The 18,971-nt window shown below is 30.4% G+C and overlaps 3 protein-coding genes across 5 annotated transcripts in view; 2 read left to right on the top strand and 1 right to left on the bottom strand.

Annotated features, from left to right (window-relative positions):
* Window positions 1–13,651, bottom strand: part of LOC126734003 (all trans-polyprenyl-diphosphate synthase PDSS1) — a 77,701-nt gene extending 64,050 nt beyond the window's left edge. For 2 of the 3 annotated variants that reach the window (XR_007659920.1, XM_050437512.1), the window contains exons 1-2: window positions 13,496–13,651; window positions 7,152–7,784 (exon numbers count right to left, since the gene is read on the bottom strand). Coding sequence is in view for 1 of the 3 variants with exons in the window: in XM_050437512.1 (XP_050293469.1) it covers window positions 7,152–7,355 (204 nt within the window). In the remaining 2 variants the exon portion in view is untranslated. Of the gene's footprint in view, window positions 1–7,151; window positions 7,785–13,327; window positions 13,343–13,495 lie in introns of those variants that run through there. The other variant, XR_007659921.1, reaches the window with a different exon arrangement.
* Window positions 13,266–14,269, top strand: LOC126734004 (39S ribosomal protein L32, mitochondrial). Its single transcript, XM_050437514.1, has 3 exons — window positions 13,266–13,575; window positions 13,644–13,901; window positions 13,959–14,269. Exons 1-3 carry the CDS (start codon window positions 13,482–13,484, stop codon window positions 14,219–14,221), a joined length of 615 nt encoding a protein of 204 aa, XP_050293471.1. The 5' UTR covers window positions 13,266–13,481; the 3' UTR covers window positions 14,222–14,269.
* A 2,464-nt stretch (window positions 14,270–16,733) lies between these two features.
* LOC126734258 (Bardet-Biedl syndrome 5 protein homolog) lies at window positions 16,734–18,200 on the top strand. Its single transcript, XM_050437798.1, has 7 exons — window positions 16,734–16,830; window positions 16,888–17,036; window positions 17,093–17,142; window positions 17,202–17,329; window positions 17,386–17,623; window positions 17,669–17,905; window positions 17,960–18,200. Exons 1-7 carry the CDS (start codon window positions 16,781–16,783, stop codon window positions 18,131–18,133), a joined length of 1,026 nt encoding a protein of 341 aa, XP_050293755.1. The 5' UTR covers window positions 16,734–16,780; the 3' UTR covers window positions 18,134–18,200.
* Window positions 18,201–18,971: the final 771 nt, after the last annotated feature.

The raw sequence follows: 18,971 nt of genomic DNA, 5'->3' as shown, positions 1-18,971 counted from the left end.
AGTGGCCCTTATTATAGAAACTCCATACAGCTTCTTTTTTATACAGATTGTACAAAAATAATAGTCCAGAACATTTATTGAACAAATTAGTACTAAGAAATCATGTTCATATACGAAATATTAGGTATAATACTTTAACCATATCACATCACTCCATGTTCGAGGGTTGTTTTACATACATATAATATAATTAACTTTGTTAATGTTAATGTTTGCCTAATCTAGTAAGTAGTAAAAATTCAGAAATTGTGGAGAGACAAAGTCAATGTCAAAACTTGTTAGTTTTGAAATCGGATTTAATGTGAACGTCAGCAATATTTTTTATGTATTTATTTTTTGTTTTAACTTAAATGTTTGTGGTGTTAAACGAATAGCTTTACCGATCTGATGATGCCTTAGGGCGAAACACGTGTAATAGTTTTTTTACAAAATAAACATAATCTGAGACCACTGACTTTGTGTCCCCCCAATTTCTGAATTTTTATTATAAAGAGGTCTCTTTGTGAAAAATGGACTACTTTTTTGAATAGTAAGTAGTACTTGGAATATGTAATTATTTAAATAAATGCATGCTTATTTATTTATTGATTTAATCAGAAAATAAGGAAATCACGTAATTGTGAGCAAATGAAAAATTAAATATCAATTATTCTCTTACCTGAATTTTAGAAAAAAACAATAATAGTGATCAAGAAGCTCAATTGTAAAAAAATCAAATCGTTTATATGCCTGACATTAAAAAAATATATTTCTAACCAAACTGTTTAGAATAATAAAAATTCTATACTGCTTGCAGTAAATAATATATGTATAATTTAAAGGTGGACTGTCTGATAAAAAAATAAATCCAATACTGACAACTATATCTCAACAAATGTTTAAATACGTCAACTGCCAAAATAATAAATAAAAAGCATTTTTTTTTTAAATAAAATTAAATGTCTATGCTGTCTGGAGTATATACATTTTAATTCAAGACTAATAAACATAAATATATGGCTTTACCGTTTAAAATTGTTTTAAAATGTCCAAAAAAAAAATTAAAAAAAACAGTTAATGCTTCTACAGCATGAAATTAAACAGAATCTTACCGTACAATCGCAGAATAAAAAGCTGATTAATATTTTCAACTATAAAAAAGTAGGGCTGCCGTAAAAATTAAAAAAATATTCTTGACCAAACTACCTAGGAATAATAAAAATACTAATATTGCCTAAAATATGTAAATCTTAATCCAAGAATTATAAAAGATTAAAAAACCGTTAATAACTCCACTGATTATGTATTGACCTACCATTTAATCTAAAATCTATTCTCATAACAGAGAATCTAAACCAATCAAAAGATATAGTGAAAGAAAAAAATAATATTAAAAAACAAACAAAAAAAAATTAAAACATATCTAGAAAATTGAAAGATTAGAAAAAGCTGATGATATATAATATAATATTATGATATTAAGTATATATAAAATATTTTAGGCGGAGTAAATTATTTCTGAAAGAGACCATAAAAGTCAAATATAGAAAGAATTTGGACCGCTCTCACTTCACTTAAACAGGGAAATCACTAAGTGCCAACAATTGAAGAATAAAATATGAAATATTTTCATAACTGAAATTTAGCAAAAACCTAAACACAAAATAGTGATTTTAAATAGTAGTCTTATTAAAAAGTCAAATTATTTAGCTGCCTGACATTAAAAACAATGACTTAATATAAGTCGAAACGTCGACATTTAGGTAAACAGGTTTCTGTTTTATTTCTGACCCCACCCAACAACCCTCCGCAATATTGAAGATATTGGGTCACAAACACGAAACTGAAAATTAAAAACAATATACAAATACCTTAATAATAAAAATTCTATGCTGAACACTATCTCTCAACAGCAGTGATAAGATATTTAAATAACTCAGCTCCCCTAAATGAAAAAAAAATTACTTCCTAGTAATCCAATATTCAAAATTCTATATACTGCCTGGAATAAACAAACTCTAATCCAAGACTACTATAGTACTTTTTTAATGTTTAAATAATAGAAAAAATCCTGTAGTATCTCTACCACCTAAAATTACTCAAAATGTAACCTTGCATCATAAAATAAGGGAATGTATCGGCTTGAACTCTAAAAGAGTAAAATCACTTAGCAAGTCGCGAGTAATTTCAGTACCAAAATACTCACATGAAATGAGTGAATTTATTTTATATTTTAATTTGATAGCGATACTCAGCTCTCACACAGAATAATCACGTTATCAAATACCTAATTAATCTCTCTGGTAGATAGCCCAAAGGCCTCTTAAGTAAAAAATCAATTTTGAATTGTAAAACATTCATTACCGCGTGACCCAAAAAATAGACGGGCCCAAAAATTTTCACAATTTTTAATAAAATGCAAATTTCTCGTATGAATTTCAGAATTTTTTTTTTTTTACGTAATTGTTACGTAATTTTTACGTTTTGTTTTGCATTGAAGAATCGTTACATAAATGAAACTGGATAGTTCGGTATTGGATGCCTAAGGTATTTATGAGTGCGTTATTAAAGGTTAATAACGATATTTTAAATTATTTGCTTACCCCAAATTAATATATTTCTTTAAACTACACCCTTAATAAAATTATAATTAGATTAGTAAAGAAAATACGGAAAAAAAATATAATTTTTTGATAACTGAATAGATATCCAGGCAGGTTTTATTAATTTTACTTTTTTATTATATATCAGTTCGACTTTAGATTATTATTCACTTGTTCCATATTTATTCATTCATATTTGTTATTTTAGACAGTTTATTATTCCATGTAGCTAAATTATAGTTTTATTCTTTTATAATTCGAGACATATGTGTAATAATTTATTCTGGTCCAACTTTTTACTGTGTTATCATTTTATTTTTGATTTTTTTAATATCAGTTAAATTTTGAGCCATTTTAGAATTCCAGGCAGCTAAAATCATGAATATTTCTTTTCATGATTTTCGCTTATTTTCCAGTGTCTTCGATATTTTTCTAAAGTAAAAATCATAGCAATGACCTGAGAATGAACTGTAAAATTCAAAACGTCGACAGCCAGAAAACAACCAACTTCTTTTTTAATTGACGCCATTCTAACACCTTCTTCTCTCAAAAGTTTAAAAATCTAACATAATCATATTGTATTGGATTGGGTTGGGTTGAATTGTAATTTTTTTAATCTAAAAATATTTTTGAGATTCTGTGCCTTTATCTATCTGTACATTGAGATCAACTAATTGTTTGAATTTTATAATATTAACTGCCAATTTATTCCTTTCTCAGTTAATAAGAAATAAGAGCATTGACTTTTTGTGTTGTATTATAAAATCCTGAATGAGGTTTTCCATAAATTATGAAGAGGTTTAGAACTTTATTTCCAGATAATTTCAAATATGCAAAAACCTGATCACAGACTTGCATAATTAGATACTAATAATAATGTTATTTATTACGCAACTATATGAAAAAGTACAAACCATTACATTAAAGATGACATTCACAAAGCTGAGTATCATCAGCATAAAGGTGAACATTGAACAAAAAGTGAACATAAAGTCTGATTACAATTCGAATAATTGTAATCAGACATGAAATATGTCGAGAACCACTTACAGTAATGAGCAAAGAACCCAAAATAATGCAGCTTAGCCAACAGCATCTCATGGTAGATAAGATCAAATGCCTTGCTATAGTTTAATACAATACAAGACAGGAGATAAGTGAGGCATCCTTATTCTTAGAGATGTCAGCAAGCACCTTGCTAAATGCTCTTGATGTACTATGAGTCCTGAAAGCGGACTGAATTGTAGGCAATATGTATCAAGGTGCAACAAAGTCATTGATCATGTCAAATACCAATAACTCAATAGAATGTTTCCAAGGACTGATAGAATTCTTATAAGTCTAAGCTCAATGAATAAGGTAATCCTTGCTACCTTAAAAAGAGATCTCACCACTGTAATTTTCCATGCCTGGATATTCCCGTGTTTCCAAACAAAGATAAAAAATCTTTATATTTTAATGTTATGTGAAAGAATGATTTATAAATATTATATTCAGATATTACTTTAAAGGGAAAAATTTTCAGTAGGAGTAATAATTTAACAGTCGTGTCAACAGGAATAACCAAAACCTATCTAAGCAAAGTGATTACTTATAGCAGTGACATCCCTTAAAAGTCTTCTGCAATGAACACTTCAATCATTTAATTTTGACCAAGTTTCTGTATATATAAATGCTTTCTTTTTCAATTTTAAAATATCTTTTATCAGTTATATAGAGTTTGCAGAGCCTACGAGATCTAATTGTTTGTAAAGGAGTAACTTAATCAAAGAGCTCCGTCAGTTCGAGATTTACCTTAACAGTGGCCTCGTCAATAGATTCTAATAGGAAGTTGAAGTCTACGTAAATTATAGAAGAATCAGACAGCACCCTACTGAAGTTACGAAAATCTCTATAAATTAAAAAAATGGGTTTAGGTTGTTCAAGTATAACATTTAAATTTAAATAGAGTAAACAAGCCGATCGAATCAACTCTAAACTAGGATATACACAAATGACGTCAATCAGGTTTATTAAGTTCGTAGATTCAGTTCCAGATTTCCGGTGTAATTTTCTTTCTCTCTTTCAGGGATTTAAAGCCATTTCTTGGAGTAACCTTAAAATGTTTGAAATAATTTTCGAATTTGGGATAATTTTCTATATTAGTCCAGGCATTTGGAATCAGTTTTCACTTTATTCCGGCATTGTAAGTTTCTTCTAGGAATTTAATTTCTCATCTCTCGGACTTTTGGGGTAATTCTTGAATAAATTTCAGTCTTCCGGTGCAATTTTCACTTTTATTTCTGGCATTTAAAGTTTTTTCCAGGCATTGAGAGCCATATCTTGCAGCAACTTTAAGATTTCTGGAGTAATTTTCGAATTTATTCTAGGCATTTGGGGTAATTTTAATTTTAGTCCAAATATTTGGAATTAGTTTCATTTTTATTCCGACATTGTATATTTCTTTCAAAAATTTAATTCCTCATATCATGGGTAATTCATGAATAAACTCCAGTTTTCGGTGCGATTTTCACTTTAATTCCAGGCATTTGAAGTCTCTTCCATGGATTTAAATCCATTCCTTGCACCAATTTTAATATTTCTGGAGTAATTTTTAAATTTATTCCAGGAATTTGGGATAATTTTTGATTTTAGTCCAGGCATTTAGAATTAGTTTCACTTTTATTCCGCGCATTTGAAGCCATTTTAAGTTTCTTCCCGGAATTTAATTTATTAAATTTATATAGGAGTAAACAAGCCTATGGTCCGTCATGCCATATAAATCCATGGAACCCGATTGAATCAATTCCAAACTACGATATACACAAATGACGTTAATCAAGCTTACTGATTCCCGAGTCACTTGAGTTGGCTCATTAATTACCTGGCATAGATTATGCGTCTGTAAAATCGAAAATCAAAAATCAAAATAACAAGTACAGTTAAAGCTATAAATAAATGGATAGAACAAATACTAAAATAAAAAAAGATCGAAATTTGTAAAATGTTGATAATCTCAACGTTCCTCGTAAAGAGCATCAAGTATTTTCGTATTTATAATAAAAATGTCCTTTTTAATCAATTAATATTAAATTCAGCTAAAGAAAGAATTAGTGAAAAAATATTTCTACACAAGAATATTGATCAAGGATTGAAAAATCTACTGTATGTTTCATTAGAAATGAAATATTAGTAGATTTTTAGAGACTAGCTGAAACTTAGAAGGATTAAAATAGGTATCAAAAGTATCTCGTAAAAGAATTATAGACAAACTTTATACAAAAATTAAAATAAAAAAGAAAATGTATAAGTAATAATTATTCATAATTTATAAATTATAAATAAAATATAATATTTGACATGAGGAAAGTCGAATAGAACAATAACATGTATTCAGCTTAAGAAATGGTAAAAATATTTGACGAAATCTATTAATTTAAAATTGAAAAAGAAAATAATTTAGTCAGTAGTTTTTTTTCTATGAAGGTAGTGATCAAGTTATAATAATAATAACATTCATTATTTAAGATATTAAAAGAATAATCTACATACAAAATTTACATGTGGAGTGAACTATTATCTAAAAAAATCTGTTTGTTTATTCCGTTATAATTTAAAATATACGGAATGGAATAGCACGAAATTTGGCATACTAACTTTTTTATCTCAATGCCTCTCTATTCTGTTCTACCTACATGGCAAAACTTAAATCCAAATAAAAAACCCTTAATTAAATTTATTAAATTATCCTAACAAAATATAATAATAATAATAATAACAACAAAGGCAAAGAAGTTGTGAGCCTTTTCCTTGTATTAATTTGAAAAACATTTATAGATAGCGAGAGGTCCGGTATATGTTTATTCACACCTGTTGCGATATTATAGGAAAAGATGCGTTTAAAAATCATAGGATTTCCTTGTCTTATGACACCATAAGTAATAATTCTGCACTTGACGTCCGTCCATTAGCTAGGGAGTACATTTATTTTTTTAAACTCTAGAGCAAAATAGAGAGTAATTTAACTCTCTTCTTTGAGATATATTCAGCCACTACATATACAAGTCTTTTGTGTTATTTGTGTGGTCTACTTGCATGAATTTTTGGACAAGGGGTTGAAGTTAATATCCATGAATATACCAAGATTCCTACTTATGTCTTGAAACGAAATTGGTTCATTATTGATCTGCAAATGAATGCGATTAAGAAGGTTTTGTATTCAAGTGTATTTAGTGAATAACATAGCCACAGACTTCCTGGGATTTAGCTGCAACTAACTATGTTTTAAGGATTGGTCATACAGTTTAGATCTTCCTTTAAAAAATCGTTGGTATACTCAGGAATTAGAGGTATCAAAGGAAAAAATTAACTTTTAGACTTTTTAAACCTATAAATCGAACAAAGAAGGGGACTCAAAATACTTCATTGTGGTACATCGCTTGAAGCACTACCATCCTCTGAATTTTTAAAGTATAGATAAATTTTATACAAAAATAAAAATTAATATAAAATGATCTTAAAATAAAAAACACACTATTCAAAAAAAACTCTTTTACAGAAATATCAATTAAATTAAAACAAAAAACTTACCCCATGTGAAATCCCTGCATTACGTTCCCTCGTAGCTCCCAAATATCCACACTGATGATGTAGCTGACTTTTGGTACCGAACAACCGTATCGCACCTACGCCCGTCTGCACCCCGACACCCTTTTTCCGTATGATACCGGGCGAACCGAAAACCAGGTACCCGATTTTCTCGTGAAACCGGACCAAAACGGTTTTGGAAGCCATCTCAGCTTATGCGATTAACTGAACTGGCCCAACGTCGTTTTCTTTAGAAAGCAGACGGGGTACCACCACCGTTATGGTGCTCGGGGGAACCCCTTCTTCGACCCTCTCTCTCCTTTAACGCGATTTTTCGAAGCTCGCTATTGTCTATCGGTAGTAACTCGACGGTTATCGAAAGTAAAAATTGACTTGATGATGAGGTATGATCAGTTTTTTTTCCTTCGTTTGGTATTCTTGGCGGAGGATGATTGAAGAATTCGGGTGCCGTTGGGTAATCTTGTTTGCGATTTTCTTTTTTTTTTCTTTGGTTTGGTTATTTATGTGAAATCACTTCCGGGTACTTATTTACTACGTTAAGGGTGATATCTTTGGTTTTAGTCTATATTTGGTTCCTTAATTGAACATGATCACAGCCTCTTTAATGTGGAAATTCTGAAAAGAATTAGGTTTATTAATGTTTTTTTATTGTGTCTAAGTGAGGCAATTTTGTCAACCAAGGTCCAAAAACCAACAAAAAGATATATCAAGATTTTTTATGGTTTATTGGGGGATTTCTTGAAGACGGATTCAAGAGCAAAAGTGAGTTTCTGGATGAAGGCAGTGTTGGTGGAAGCACTTTATTTGCTTAATTTTTTAGCAAATGTTCACTATTATAAGCATATTTTAACGGAATAATAAGAAGACTCCTAAAAGACTTTCGGGCAAAGAGGATTTTAAAGAGGAGAAAGTACCTCAAAAACTTGTTGAGTTATTTGTCAACCAGGTCCAAAAACCACCAAATTTGAAGCTTTCAAACCCAAAATATATATATATTTTATTCGTTAATGGACATTTATGGGCATAACTTGAAAGCTAATTAAGATCAAATGAAATCAAAATCAAAATAGATATTAACACAATTAAAAAAAATAATACTTCAAATTTTTCATAGTTTGTTAAAATATATTATATTCTACAGCTGAAGCAAATTTTCTTATGTTTGTAATATTTTTTTATATTTGATGGCATAGAATTGTAAATTTTTGGAAATGTATAATAATAAATTCAAATTCAAATTCAAAAGCTTTTTATTTATCCCAAAATAAATTACACTTCATTTTTAAATATAACAATAATCTCGGTTGATGATAAATAAAGGACTACCCTGCGATTAATAAACCGATTCACAAGTCTGGAACTTATTTTCAGAAATGTGTAGAGTGATGTATGTATAGTTAACTGATCTTAAGTTAACAACTGAATAACTTTCAGTTGTTAATTTAAGATTTAAGAAGAATTTTCTTTTTATTTCATTTAGTTGATATCGTCAATCATTTGATTTCCTAAGTCACTTTATTAATATATTTAAAGGAACAATAACTTTATTATATTTAAAGGACGAATTTTCTCTTTATTCCAGGCAGTTAACGATGAATGAATGAATTAATTAGGAAATTAACATGAGAATACAAAGTGGGAATCGCTGTTACTCCAAAATGGTTTCTCGAGGAACATGTATGAAAGAATGCGTGCAAAACGTGGACCATGACCTATAAGTTTGGCAAAAGTGAAATTTAGATTTTTCTCAAAAACCGCTAATTTTGCAAAAAATTTTATTCCTACATCAAAAATAGTAAATCATTGGGTATTAACCAGCCTTTGATTGACCTTTTTATCTTCAATAGGAAAAAAGGGAAAATTATTCTTAATAATTAAAAAATGTTTACCAACTTTAGATCCAGCTTGTATACCAGACCTAAAAATCATATCTCAAGACTGTCAAAGATCAAATGGGTCAATTTGCTATGAAAATCATCGAAAACGTAGTTCTCTTAAAAAAGATTCCGTTTGCAACCAAATTAAACTCGATTGTCTCCATTGTATAAAAAACTATTAAATCCCAACGTAAACATTTTTCTAATATTGTGATCTGGTAAACCAAAAGCCAATGGTTTATTGTTGATTGATCACTACAACATCTACCTAATTGCTCTATTTTTAGACCAGTGTCTATTTACACCAGAAATAAAAATTTGTAAAAAATGTGGTATTAAATTACAGATTCTTCAGACATCAAGAACCCAGTTGTTTCATTTCTAATGCATCTTTTACAACTTAGAAAAGAATGTAGAAGTGTCATTGTTTTAGAATACAATGGCCAAGCTTTTGATCATCGGTTTATTTTAAGCCCTATTATATAGGCACAAAAAATATTCTAATGCAGTTTGGAAACATTAAATTTGTAGATTCTTTAAACGATTTTCCTATAGCATTATCTGCTCTAGAGATAAAATGATCACTCAGAAGTTTTCAGAACGGGGAATGGTTAACATGCTGTGTTACTTTGTGATTTTTATAAACTAATACCCATACAGTATATACTTATAACAAAAATTTTATTTTAGGAATTCAATATACAATAATTGTATAGAGTATGTTCTTTTTTTATATATGATTTTTAAAATATAATTTTGAGTAATTTGAAGTCGATAAAGTGAGTTTTTATACAGGCCTCTCTACACAATTAGTCCATACATATATAAGACTACTAAAATTTTATTAGTTTGATTAAGTTTTTCTCTTACTGTGTAAAATTTGTGGGCAATTAACAGCTGTGAGTGAAAAAGCAATAGGTTTTGTTTTACCGAAGTTTAAGGTCAATTTAAAGCAATCCAACTCTCTCTAAATTCGGTCCAGGCGTCTCCAGAAAATCGAGCAACCGCATCATCAGCATAGAAAATACGCCATGCATTAAATAATTGAATGACCGTACGAGAATTTATACAGATAATAGAAAGTACAGCTCCCAGTACAGTTCTTTGTGATATACCATTTTTTATATTTTTTTGCTTCGTTTACTCAGATAACTTTCAAAGACACCCAACACAGCTCCGCTCATAAGTACTTAGAACACAAGAATTGCAAGATTCAGGAAAAGTGGCAAAAATATTTTTTTACTGTCAGTTACCAAAAAATTTTTATTACAAATGAGATGTAATTTGTATATATGTTTGGCAAGCATTGCACCTTCAGTGCTTACGCTATTTTTTAAACCAAATTCGTTATCGAAAAATATATTATTGCTCTGAAAATGGTTTATATATAGTATACATTTAGTATGTTGAATTAAAATATTCTCATAATTTTTTTTCGCTAATGTATTTTCTGAGGATGTAGTATTTTCTTTGAGGGTAAAAATTTTATTCTAGGCTTATAATTTTAGTAGTTACAGCCATTTTAGTTGGCACTCTTTTTTTGCTTATTTTCTTAACAAACAGGTGGAGGAACAGTTGACCCTCAGTAAATGTGCCAATAAAACGTTCCTGGCATATTTAAATTGCTGACACAAATCAAACATATTCAAAGAATGTTTAAGTTACATAATATTCAGTGGATGTTGGGATCTTAGGAATTGTATACAAAATGAACATTTCTACCCAAACTTGATTTGAATTTTATTAAAGGTAAAGAAAACTGTGCGAACATGAGGACATTTTTCTGAAATTTTAATTTATGCCAAAAACATTGAAAAACTGATGTATTACGTCACTCGAAATGCCAAACGTATCATCATATCTGAAAAATCCATAAAATTAATAACAGAAAACACTTTCTATTGCACGAACAATTGCAAATAAACTGAAACGATCTTCCTTAAACATTAGGCCACCAAAACATAATATAATAATTGCCAAACAAGTAAAATTCGCAATAAACTAAAACATTATCCAACTGGGTCGCTAAGTTACGTTGTCCATAACATACAAACTCGCTGATTTTAATGAAAGTAACAATTTTGCGGCAATTCTGCAAACAAACAACTTTTAATTTCTGATGTTTATATTGGTATCTACGTATTTGGTTTCTTTTATATTATGGGCATCATCGCAGGTATTATTACACTCGACAAATATCATAAAGCATAAGCGGGAAATTACTATAAATTGTTCCAGAAGGCCAATGGGTTTTGGTGGTGGTCAATGTCCAATTTTTCTTAATTTGTGACGTTGTTTAATGGGCCTTCTGGTATAATCTGACCTATGACGAGCTGACGTCAAAATTATTATCCCTTGACAAGGGATCTAGATTATCTATCTATGTTGATAATTCTTACAAGAAACTCCCTTTGTCATTGTTTATTTACTTTTCCCTAAGATCATATATTAATTCTATAAAATTAAATAAATCTAATTAAATAAATAAAATTAACTAATAATTATTCTAACCTGATAATTCACATTATCAACATCAATATTGACATATAAAACGCGTTGCCCATTAATAGGAATCAAGGTTCGTGTTCAAAATGGTGAATTTGGGCAATGCTAAATAAAATAAATTATATAAATAAAGATCTCATAATAAGATTAGACTGTCGACTACCTGGAATAAAAGAATAAATTAAAAATTATAGTTTAACTACCTGGATATTGGGTATGTTATGTTTAGAAATTTGAGAACTATGACAGGTAATAGCTAGAAACTACTTCCAGTATCTAATAACATAAAAAGTATTTTAAACCTCGACAATTCATGGCATATTGGCAACAGTTGACAACTGCCTGGAAAGAAAGAATATCTTGTGTTCAAAAGAACCAATATATATTAATAAACTATATAAGTAAAACTTCTGCCAAAAATAGAAGTTATAGGAAGTAATTTCAACAATGATAGAACAAAATATAAGTTATTACAAAATATTTAAAAATAAGAAAATGATGTTAGAGGTATCGTTAAAAAAATCATTAAACACATGATTCAAGTAATAGATGAAGTTCTTCCATCCTATTTTTTAGGGACTGTATATTTCGAACAAAACTGCTGAAGCTTTTAAATGGTTTACTGCTTGTCCTGCCTGGCTTCAGGAAACACCAGACTTTGTAATTAGTTCAGTAATTAGTAGAAAACTTACAATTTCCACCGACAAAGAGAATTTTAGGTCGATCAACGGGTGTATTTGGCGTACATACGTTTGATAAGATTTGATGTTCCTTCAATGCACAAATATCGGATAAAAAAATAAATTAAATATTATAGTTGAACTAAGTTGAACTACTATAGTTAAACTGGATATCGGGTATTTTATGTTTGGAATCTGGGAAATATGATAGTTGACGGGGGCAAAATGACGCATGTGATCCGTTTTGGGAAATAATATAGACAAAGGTCAAAAGTTATTCTCTGAGGATTGCCAAACAGTGTTGTCAAGGTCTGAGAAATTTCTTAAAATGTCAAAAATTCTAAGGAAAACGATCGTTAGTCCCTCGCACAGTTAAGTCTCTAATTCATTCTGAGGAAGACGATCGTAAAAAATTGGCAACGATGCTGGAAACATGCGAACAAATTAATGTCCAGTAAGATTTTTATTAAAACTAGTTTATTTATTGTATCTTAAATTTCATACTGATTTTTTGCTTCCGAAATTAAAATCATTTTAGTTTATATAAATAATATAATTCACTTTTCTTAAATAACTGTTTATCTATCTAGTTGTATTTTCTAGGTTGGGTAAACAATTTTGCCGCCTATTTTAAAGTAAATAAAATATATTTGTCTGTAAAGAGAAATAAATGTAATCTAAATAAACCGTTTTTTTTATTTAATTTGATCTTTTATACTTGACCAAGAAATATAATTAATTATAGCAAATCCTTTGACTGCGGTGCAAGAACTCCTTATATTTAAGAAGTCGCCTTCTATATGTCAGAACGTCGATGGACGTTTAATAACCTACACTTCTATAACAATTTTTTCCGATAAAATAGGTAGCATTATGGTCTTCTAGCAGCCAATTTTAAAACTACGTAATATTTTCTACTTTATTCACCAAAAATTATCAAAAATCTCCTATTTTTACCCATGCATTTGCCAAAAAATCAAAGTGTATTGATTATAACCTTCAAGTAAACTTCAACCAAACATTGAAACAAAACTGCCAATTCCCTACATATATACAATAGAATAAACGAAAATAACGCATTAATAATCAATAATACCCTTCAGAAAATCAAAAAGGACTCTCAAAACTTCCTTTTTGGTAACAACAAATAAATCTCGCAATTAAAAATCGCACTCTAACGCTTACTAACTCGACGGCGTAAAACGAAAGAGAAAACTCTCACTTTGACATAAACAACAAACGGGAAAAGGATGTCTTTAAGTACCTTCGTTTCTCGAGTGAACTGCGCCTTCAGGAATTTCGAAAGGGCTTTATTTGGGGCCCTCACTGGCAGATATCCTCCAGGTACAACTTTAAATTACATAACTTTAAGTAGGCACGTTTGTCACTGACTTAACCTTACTTTTTGACAGGAGAATATGGGGTTTGTTTGGATTATGCATTAGATTCCCCCGAAATTAATAACAAAAATACTAAAAATAAAAGCATCTTGGAAGAAATCTTAGGCGATGGGTTCCTTTATGCAGTACCAAAACACAGGAGGACCATAGAAAAGAGGCTAAAAAGGAAATTTGGACATCCCGACTATCACTTGAAAATTTTGCTACCTAGGAAGGATTTGGTGTCTTGTAACACTTGTGGGGATGATCATGAAGCTGGAGTGTTATGTCGTATGTGTTAAGTGAATAATAGCTTTGGAACTATTACTAAGAATTGTTAATTTTTAGCAACATGCTATAAAAAAGTCATCGAGGAGACCAAAGCGATGCAAGAAGCCATTCAAAGTGAATTGAAATTAGAGCCAGTAGAGCAGGAAGTGGTTGTAATGTATGCAGGTGAGAAGGACAATCATCCTGAAGAGTTTTGGAAGGGCAAAAGGATAGTTGAGTTAGAAAAGCCTCGCCCACAGTGGTTCAGTGATAATTTGTTGCAAAAAAGTACTCAAAAGGGGTCTGATTCGAAAGATGTTAAACCATCACAGCTTGGTTAAAGCAGTTAGTATTAATCTTTGTAGTATATAAAATTTTTGAGTAAACAATTGTGTTTTTTTTTTATTAATTATTGAATGGGGCTAAGAAGCCTAGACTTGTTTTATGACCAATTAAATGTTAAATCCCAAGGATGACTTAATATAGAAGTTTCTCTCAGGGCATTTTAAGTAAACATATTTTTTTATGTTTGTATGAGTCCCTTTCAAGAAAATTCCATCTATTGGATAGTGAAATTAATTAAAAAATATATTTTGTACTTGTATTCAAATTTAACGCCATTTTAGTGTGTCCCTCTGGTGGTAAGAAAAGAATTAAGTTTGGCGTATGTCACCCAAAATGGAAAACGTAGCAAAGCCCATCGATGTTTGTCCCTTTTGATAAGTTGCGACAGCTAACCAATCTAACAGATGGCGGTATTTAAATTAGCTAAATAATAGAGCCTTTACAATATCGCTAAGTATCAAACTAAACTATTTATAATATAAATGATATAATTTAAATTATTTGCATAATCACGAACACTTATTTAAATTTGGCACCAGTTAGTGGTGCGCTCTGGCGGAAAAATTAAATTTAACATATGACAGCAAGAGTGTGATTTTTCCCATTTTACCTAATTATCCATGAATTCGTAATACAGGAGCTCACAATTGCTTAAATATGAAACTGCTAGTGCGACGCATGAGAAATTATTTTTTCCAATTTATCTTTTAAATATTTAACGATCCAAATTTGAAACTATTACGTAAAGGTGCAAAATATTCAATTAAATTTGAATTCACAGAGTTCTACTTCGCACTTAGAATAAATTAGGTAAACGTTATGCGCACGCGCAGTACGCATGCTCTTAAATCGGCGCTCGGCGTTTTCGTGCTTTCTCGTAATAAATTCAGGGTTATTAGATTCTTAATAATTGTATATTTTATTGAGTGAATTGAGGCAAACCTCGTGGGTAAACAAAATTTAGAATTTTCTATTATCGGCGACTTTAACATTCCTAGTTACGTAAACCTGATGTTGAGTAACGACTATTTAAATACACACGTCTTTTATTTTTTCTAGGTAATGGTGTACTTCTGGATCTTGTTTTTGCATCTTTTGATGGTGTTAGGGTTGATGTGGTTGAGAATTCTATGGTTGCAGTTCTCACTATCCGTATTTAGGTATTTCCTTTAAAGGTAAAGAACGTCCTAGACATTTCAAGGTTACCTCAACTACTAAATTCAACTTTAGGAAGGTTAACTTTTGTGAAATCATTGAGAGATTCGGCAGATGTCATGGAGAAAACTTTACATTTGAGGACATAATTTATTTAGGTTCTGTAGAAGTTGCAGATTTACAAATCTTACCTCATTCTGTCAGTAAGTCCATGAAGCTGTCAATGGAAAATTCCAGGCTGATATTATCTCTACAGATATGGAGAAAGTTTTTGTTAGAGTGAGACAGTAAATAATTTTTAAATCTTTGTCAGATTTAGATGTATTTTCACATACTTGCCTAATTCGGTCATATCTCAGTTGTAGGTTCCAGTATGTTGAAATTAAAGGTTCCAAGTCATGTTTCTTTAAAAGTACTTCTGGTGTTCTACAGGGAATCAATCTTGTACTACTCTTGTTTTTGGCTGCTATCAATGGTTTGGTTTGCAATATTAAAAATGTAAATGGATTAATATTTGCTTCAAGATTCAATTATAGAGTATTCAATATTCAGATTCAATCAGAGAATAATTGTCAGGCTTTGCAAGATTAATTTGGTAATATTGCGAGCAGGTATGAATTAAATAGTCTCAGATTAAATATCAGTGAGTGTGATTGTATGTCATTCACCCTAAGTAGTAATTTCTTAATTTTTAATTACACCTTAAATGGTGAACAATTTTAAAGAGTACCCCAACACAAGGATCTAGATGTAATTTTTGTAAAGTAGAAGATGCTCAAGAAAACTTGATTGGCAACTTGGAATATTGGACTATTATTTAAGTCCCCCAGTACTGTGCATAATAAATGTTTGATATACGACAGTAATGTTTGACGTGGTTTAAAGGAAGGTTTTGAAGTGCATGTATTTCAGGAAATTTGCTTTAAATCCCCAGAGTGTAAGCTGTGATAATGGTCACTTCCTAGGAATGTTCGATAGTCTGCTCCTGAGTAAAAGAAGAATTAAAATGTTTTTGTGGACAAAATGTTAAGGCACTTATAATTGTATTTTATTGGTTTAGGTAATTTGTGTATTTTGTGTTTATTTTCTTTTCCATTTCCTTGTTTTAAGGTATCTAAAGTTAGTATCTAAAACCGGCTTAATAGCTGTGGATACATGTAACAAATAAATAAATAAATTATGGATTAAGTTTGTTATTAGTATAATGTAAAACTTAAAATAATATCAATAAATGCATATAATAAATAATTTTTCTCTAAAATGTATAGATATACTTATTTCATAAAAATACAACATACTTATGTGTATATAACTACCGAAGAAATGGGTTTTGTTTGTATTGTTAGCAAAAGATCGATATCCAGTTAGTTTCACATCTGCTCCTTATAAAATCATAAAAAATGGCTTTAATGTGGGAAGATAAAGAAGTAAGTTTTGATGTACCTTATTCGTAAGTATATTACTCCTATCATCCCAAGGAAAAATATTATAACTTAAGCGTTTACAGCGAAATGCGCCTAAGGTTAGGCGAAAAAGTTATCGACCGAATTGAAAGCATCGAAGACACCAAAGGGAATGCTGGTGATAGAGGAAGACTCATTATCACAAACCTTAGGTTGTTATGGCACTCCATGACAAGTCCTAGAGTAAACTTATGTAAGCTTATGTAAATCATATACATTCTAACCATGTTAATTTCTCTTCCTTTCAAGCTATTGGACTAAACTGTCTTTTATCTATTAGTACAAGAATCGTTAACTCGGTAAGTTCAAGTGTATTACAAAATAATTGTTGTAAGCCGATTAATACATTTTTCTGTAGAAAATTAAAGGTACCACTGAGGCCCTACATTTACTCACACTTTCAAGTGGTACAAGATATGAATTTATTTTCACCAGTCTTATACAAGGAAATAGTAGATTGTTTACCTCAGTTGTGGGAGTTCATAAGTATATAATGTATAACCAAAAATAATTTAAATCTACCCTAAAACATGCGTTTTTAGAGCTTATAACTCTTCAAAACTCTACAGGGAACTTAAATTGCGTGGTGGGGTGGTACACAACAAACAACTAAAGATATTACCTTTAGAGCAAGTTATATCCAGCGTGCATGGTGTGTGGAACCTCTCTAGTGACCAGGGTAGCCTGGGCACTTTTATTGTCAGCAATGTTAGGTTCGTCTGGTTTGCGGATATTAATGAGGGTTTTAACGTTTCCTTGCCTTATCTACAAATTGATTCAGTAGGTATCATATTTATAATAGTAATTACTAAATGAATGATTCAGATTCGTATTAGGGACTCAAAATTTGGAAGAGCTTTGGTCGTCAAAAGTACGGAACGTAGTGGAAATTTTGTATTAGGGTTCAAAGTGGATCCGGAGGAAAAATTGACCACTCTGTATAAGGAACTCACCTCTTTACATACTGTTTATTTGAATAATCCTCTGTATGGTGTGGAGTATAAGTGGAACTTAAAAAGTAATGATGTGGAGCAAAAAAGTGATCTTTTAGAAGACTTAGAGGTATGAATAAATCTGGGAGTTATTCCTCTAAAAATGTTTGATTTTTGATACTAGGTTATAGAAGATCCTAAAAACGAAATTGGCAATACTTTAACGGCCTATCTGGCAGACGAGGGACATAAAAAGGACAGAAAACCAGTATATTGTAAGGAGCTGGGCTTAGCTATTGAATCAATTAAAGAAGGATACACTTTGAAGAAGTTATGGGAAGTTATACCCTCAAATTAATAGAAATTATTACTGCTATTAAAAGAAGATATTTATGGTTTCAATATACTCAAGAAAATAAAATTTGATCTTTCATTTGCATAAACTATCGCTATTGGGATAAATCGCCATCGCGATCATATTTCTTGCACTATACAAATCGGGCGCAGTGTATTTGAACAATCGCGTTAATGTAAATCCACCACAGTAATTAAAAGACTAGATCAAGCTGATTTTGAATATTTTTTGTCCTAAGTTTGATTTGATTTTAAAGATGATAAACGTCTCAGTAAGCAATCGCTATTGACACGAACCATTTTTTTTACCAACTCGTGTAGAGCAACAAATTGAGATCATCTTCATGTAAATACACCATAACGCTTAAAACTTAGTATTATGATCGAAACAAATTTCGGGATAATGGGAATTTTATTATTCGAACGATATTGTCATTCCCCGTCTCCTCCAGAGATGCAATGTTTAGTATTATCATTAGTAGTAAGTAGAAGTGAAATACTGAAAGTATAGTAGGTAACAAAACGTCATTTGTTCTAAGCTCTTAATTTAGTGAGCAAAACGAATTATTTTCAAAATTTTTATTCAATTACAGATTTGGATCGTAGGATCCTAAAAGCGATATTGGCATAACACTTTAAAATTGTTAACTTTAATAGCAGTTAAGCGATATGAAAAGGACATGAAATTATTATATTGTTTTCAGGCAGGTCGCAGCAATCATTCGTGTAAAGGCGCCTTAATATTCAACACCCAACATTCCATGAACAGAAACGATTTAGGGATAATGGGAACGTTATCAGTCGAAAGTCTTTCGATATTCCACTCCGCGTCCCTCCCCCCC

Source organism: Anthonomus grandis, chromosome 3, assembly GCF_022605725.1.
Source record: "Anthonomus grandis grandis chromosome 3, icAntGran1.3, whole genome shotgun sequence".
NCBI lineage: Eukaryota > Metazoa > Arthropoda > Insecta > Coleoptera > Curculionidae > Anthonomus > Anthonomus grandis.
The sequence above is the reverse complement of the archived record's forward strand: the minus strand, read 5'-3'. Positions and strand labels throughout refer to the sequence as shown.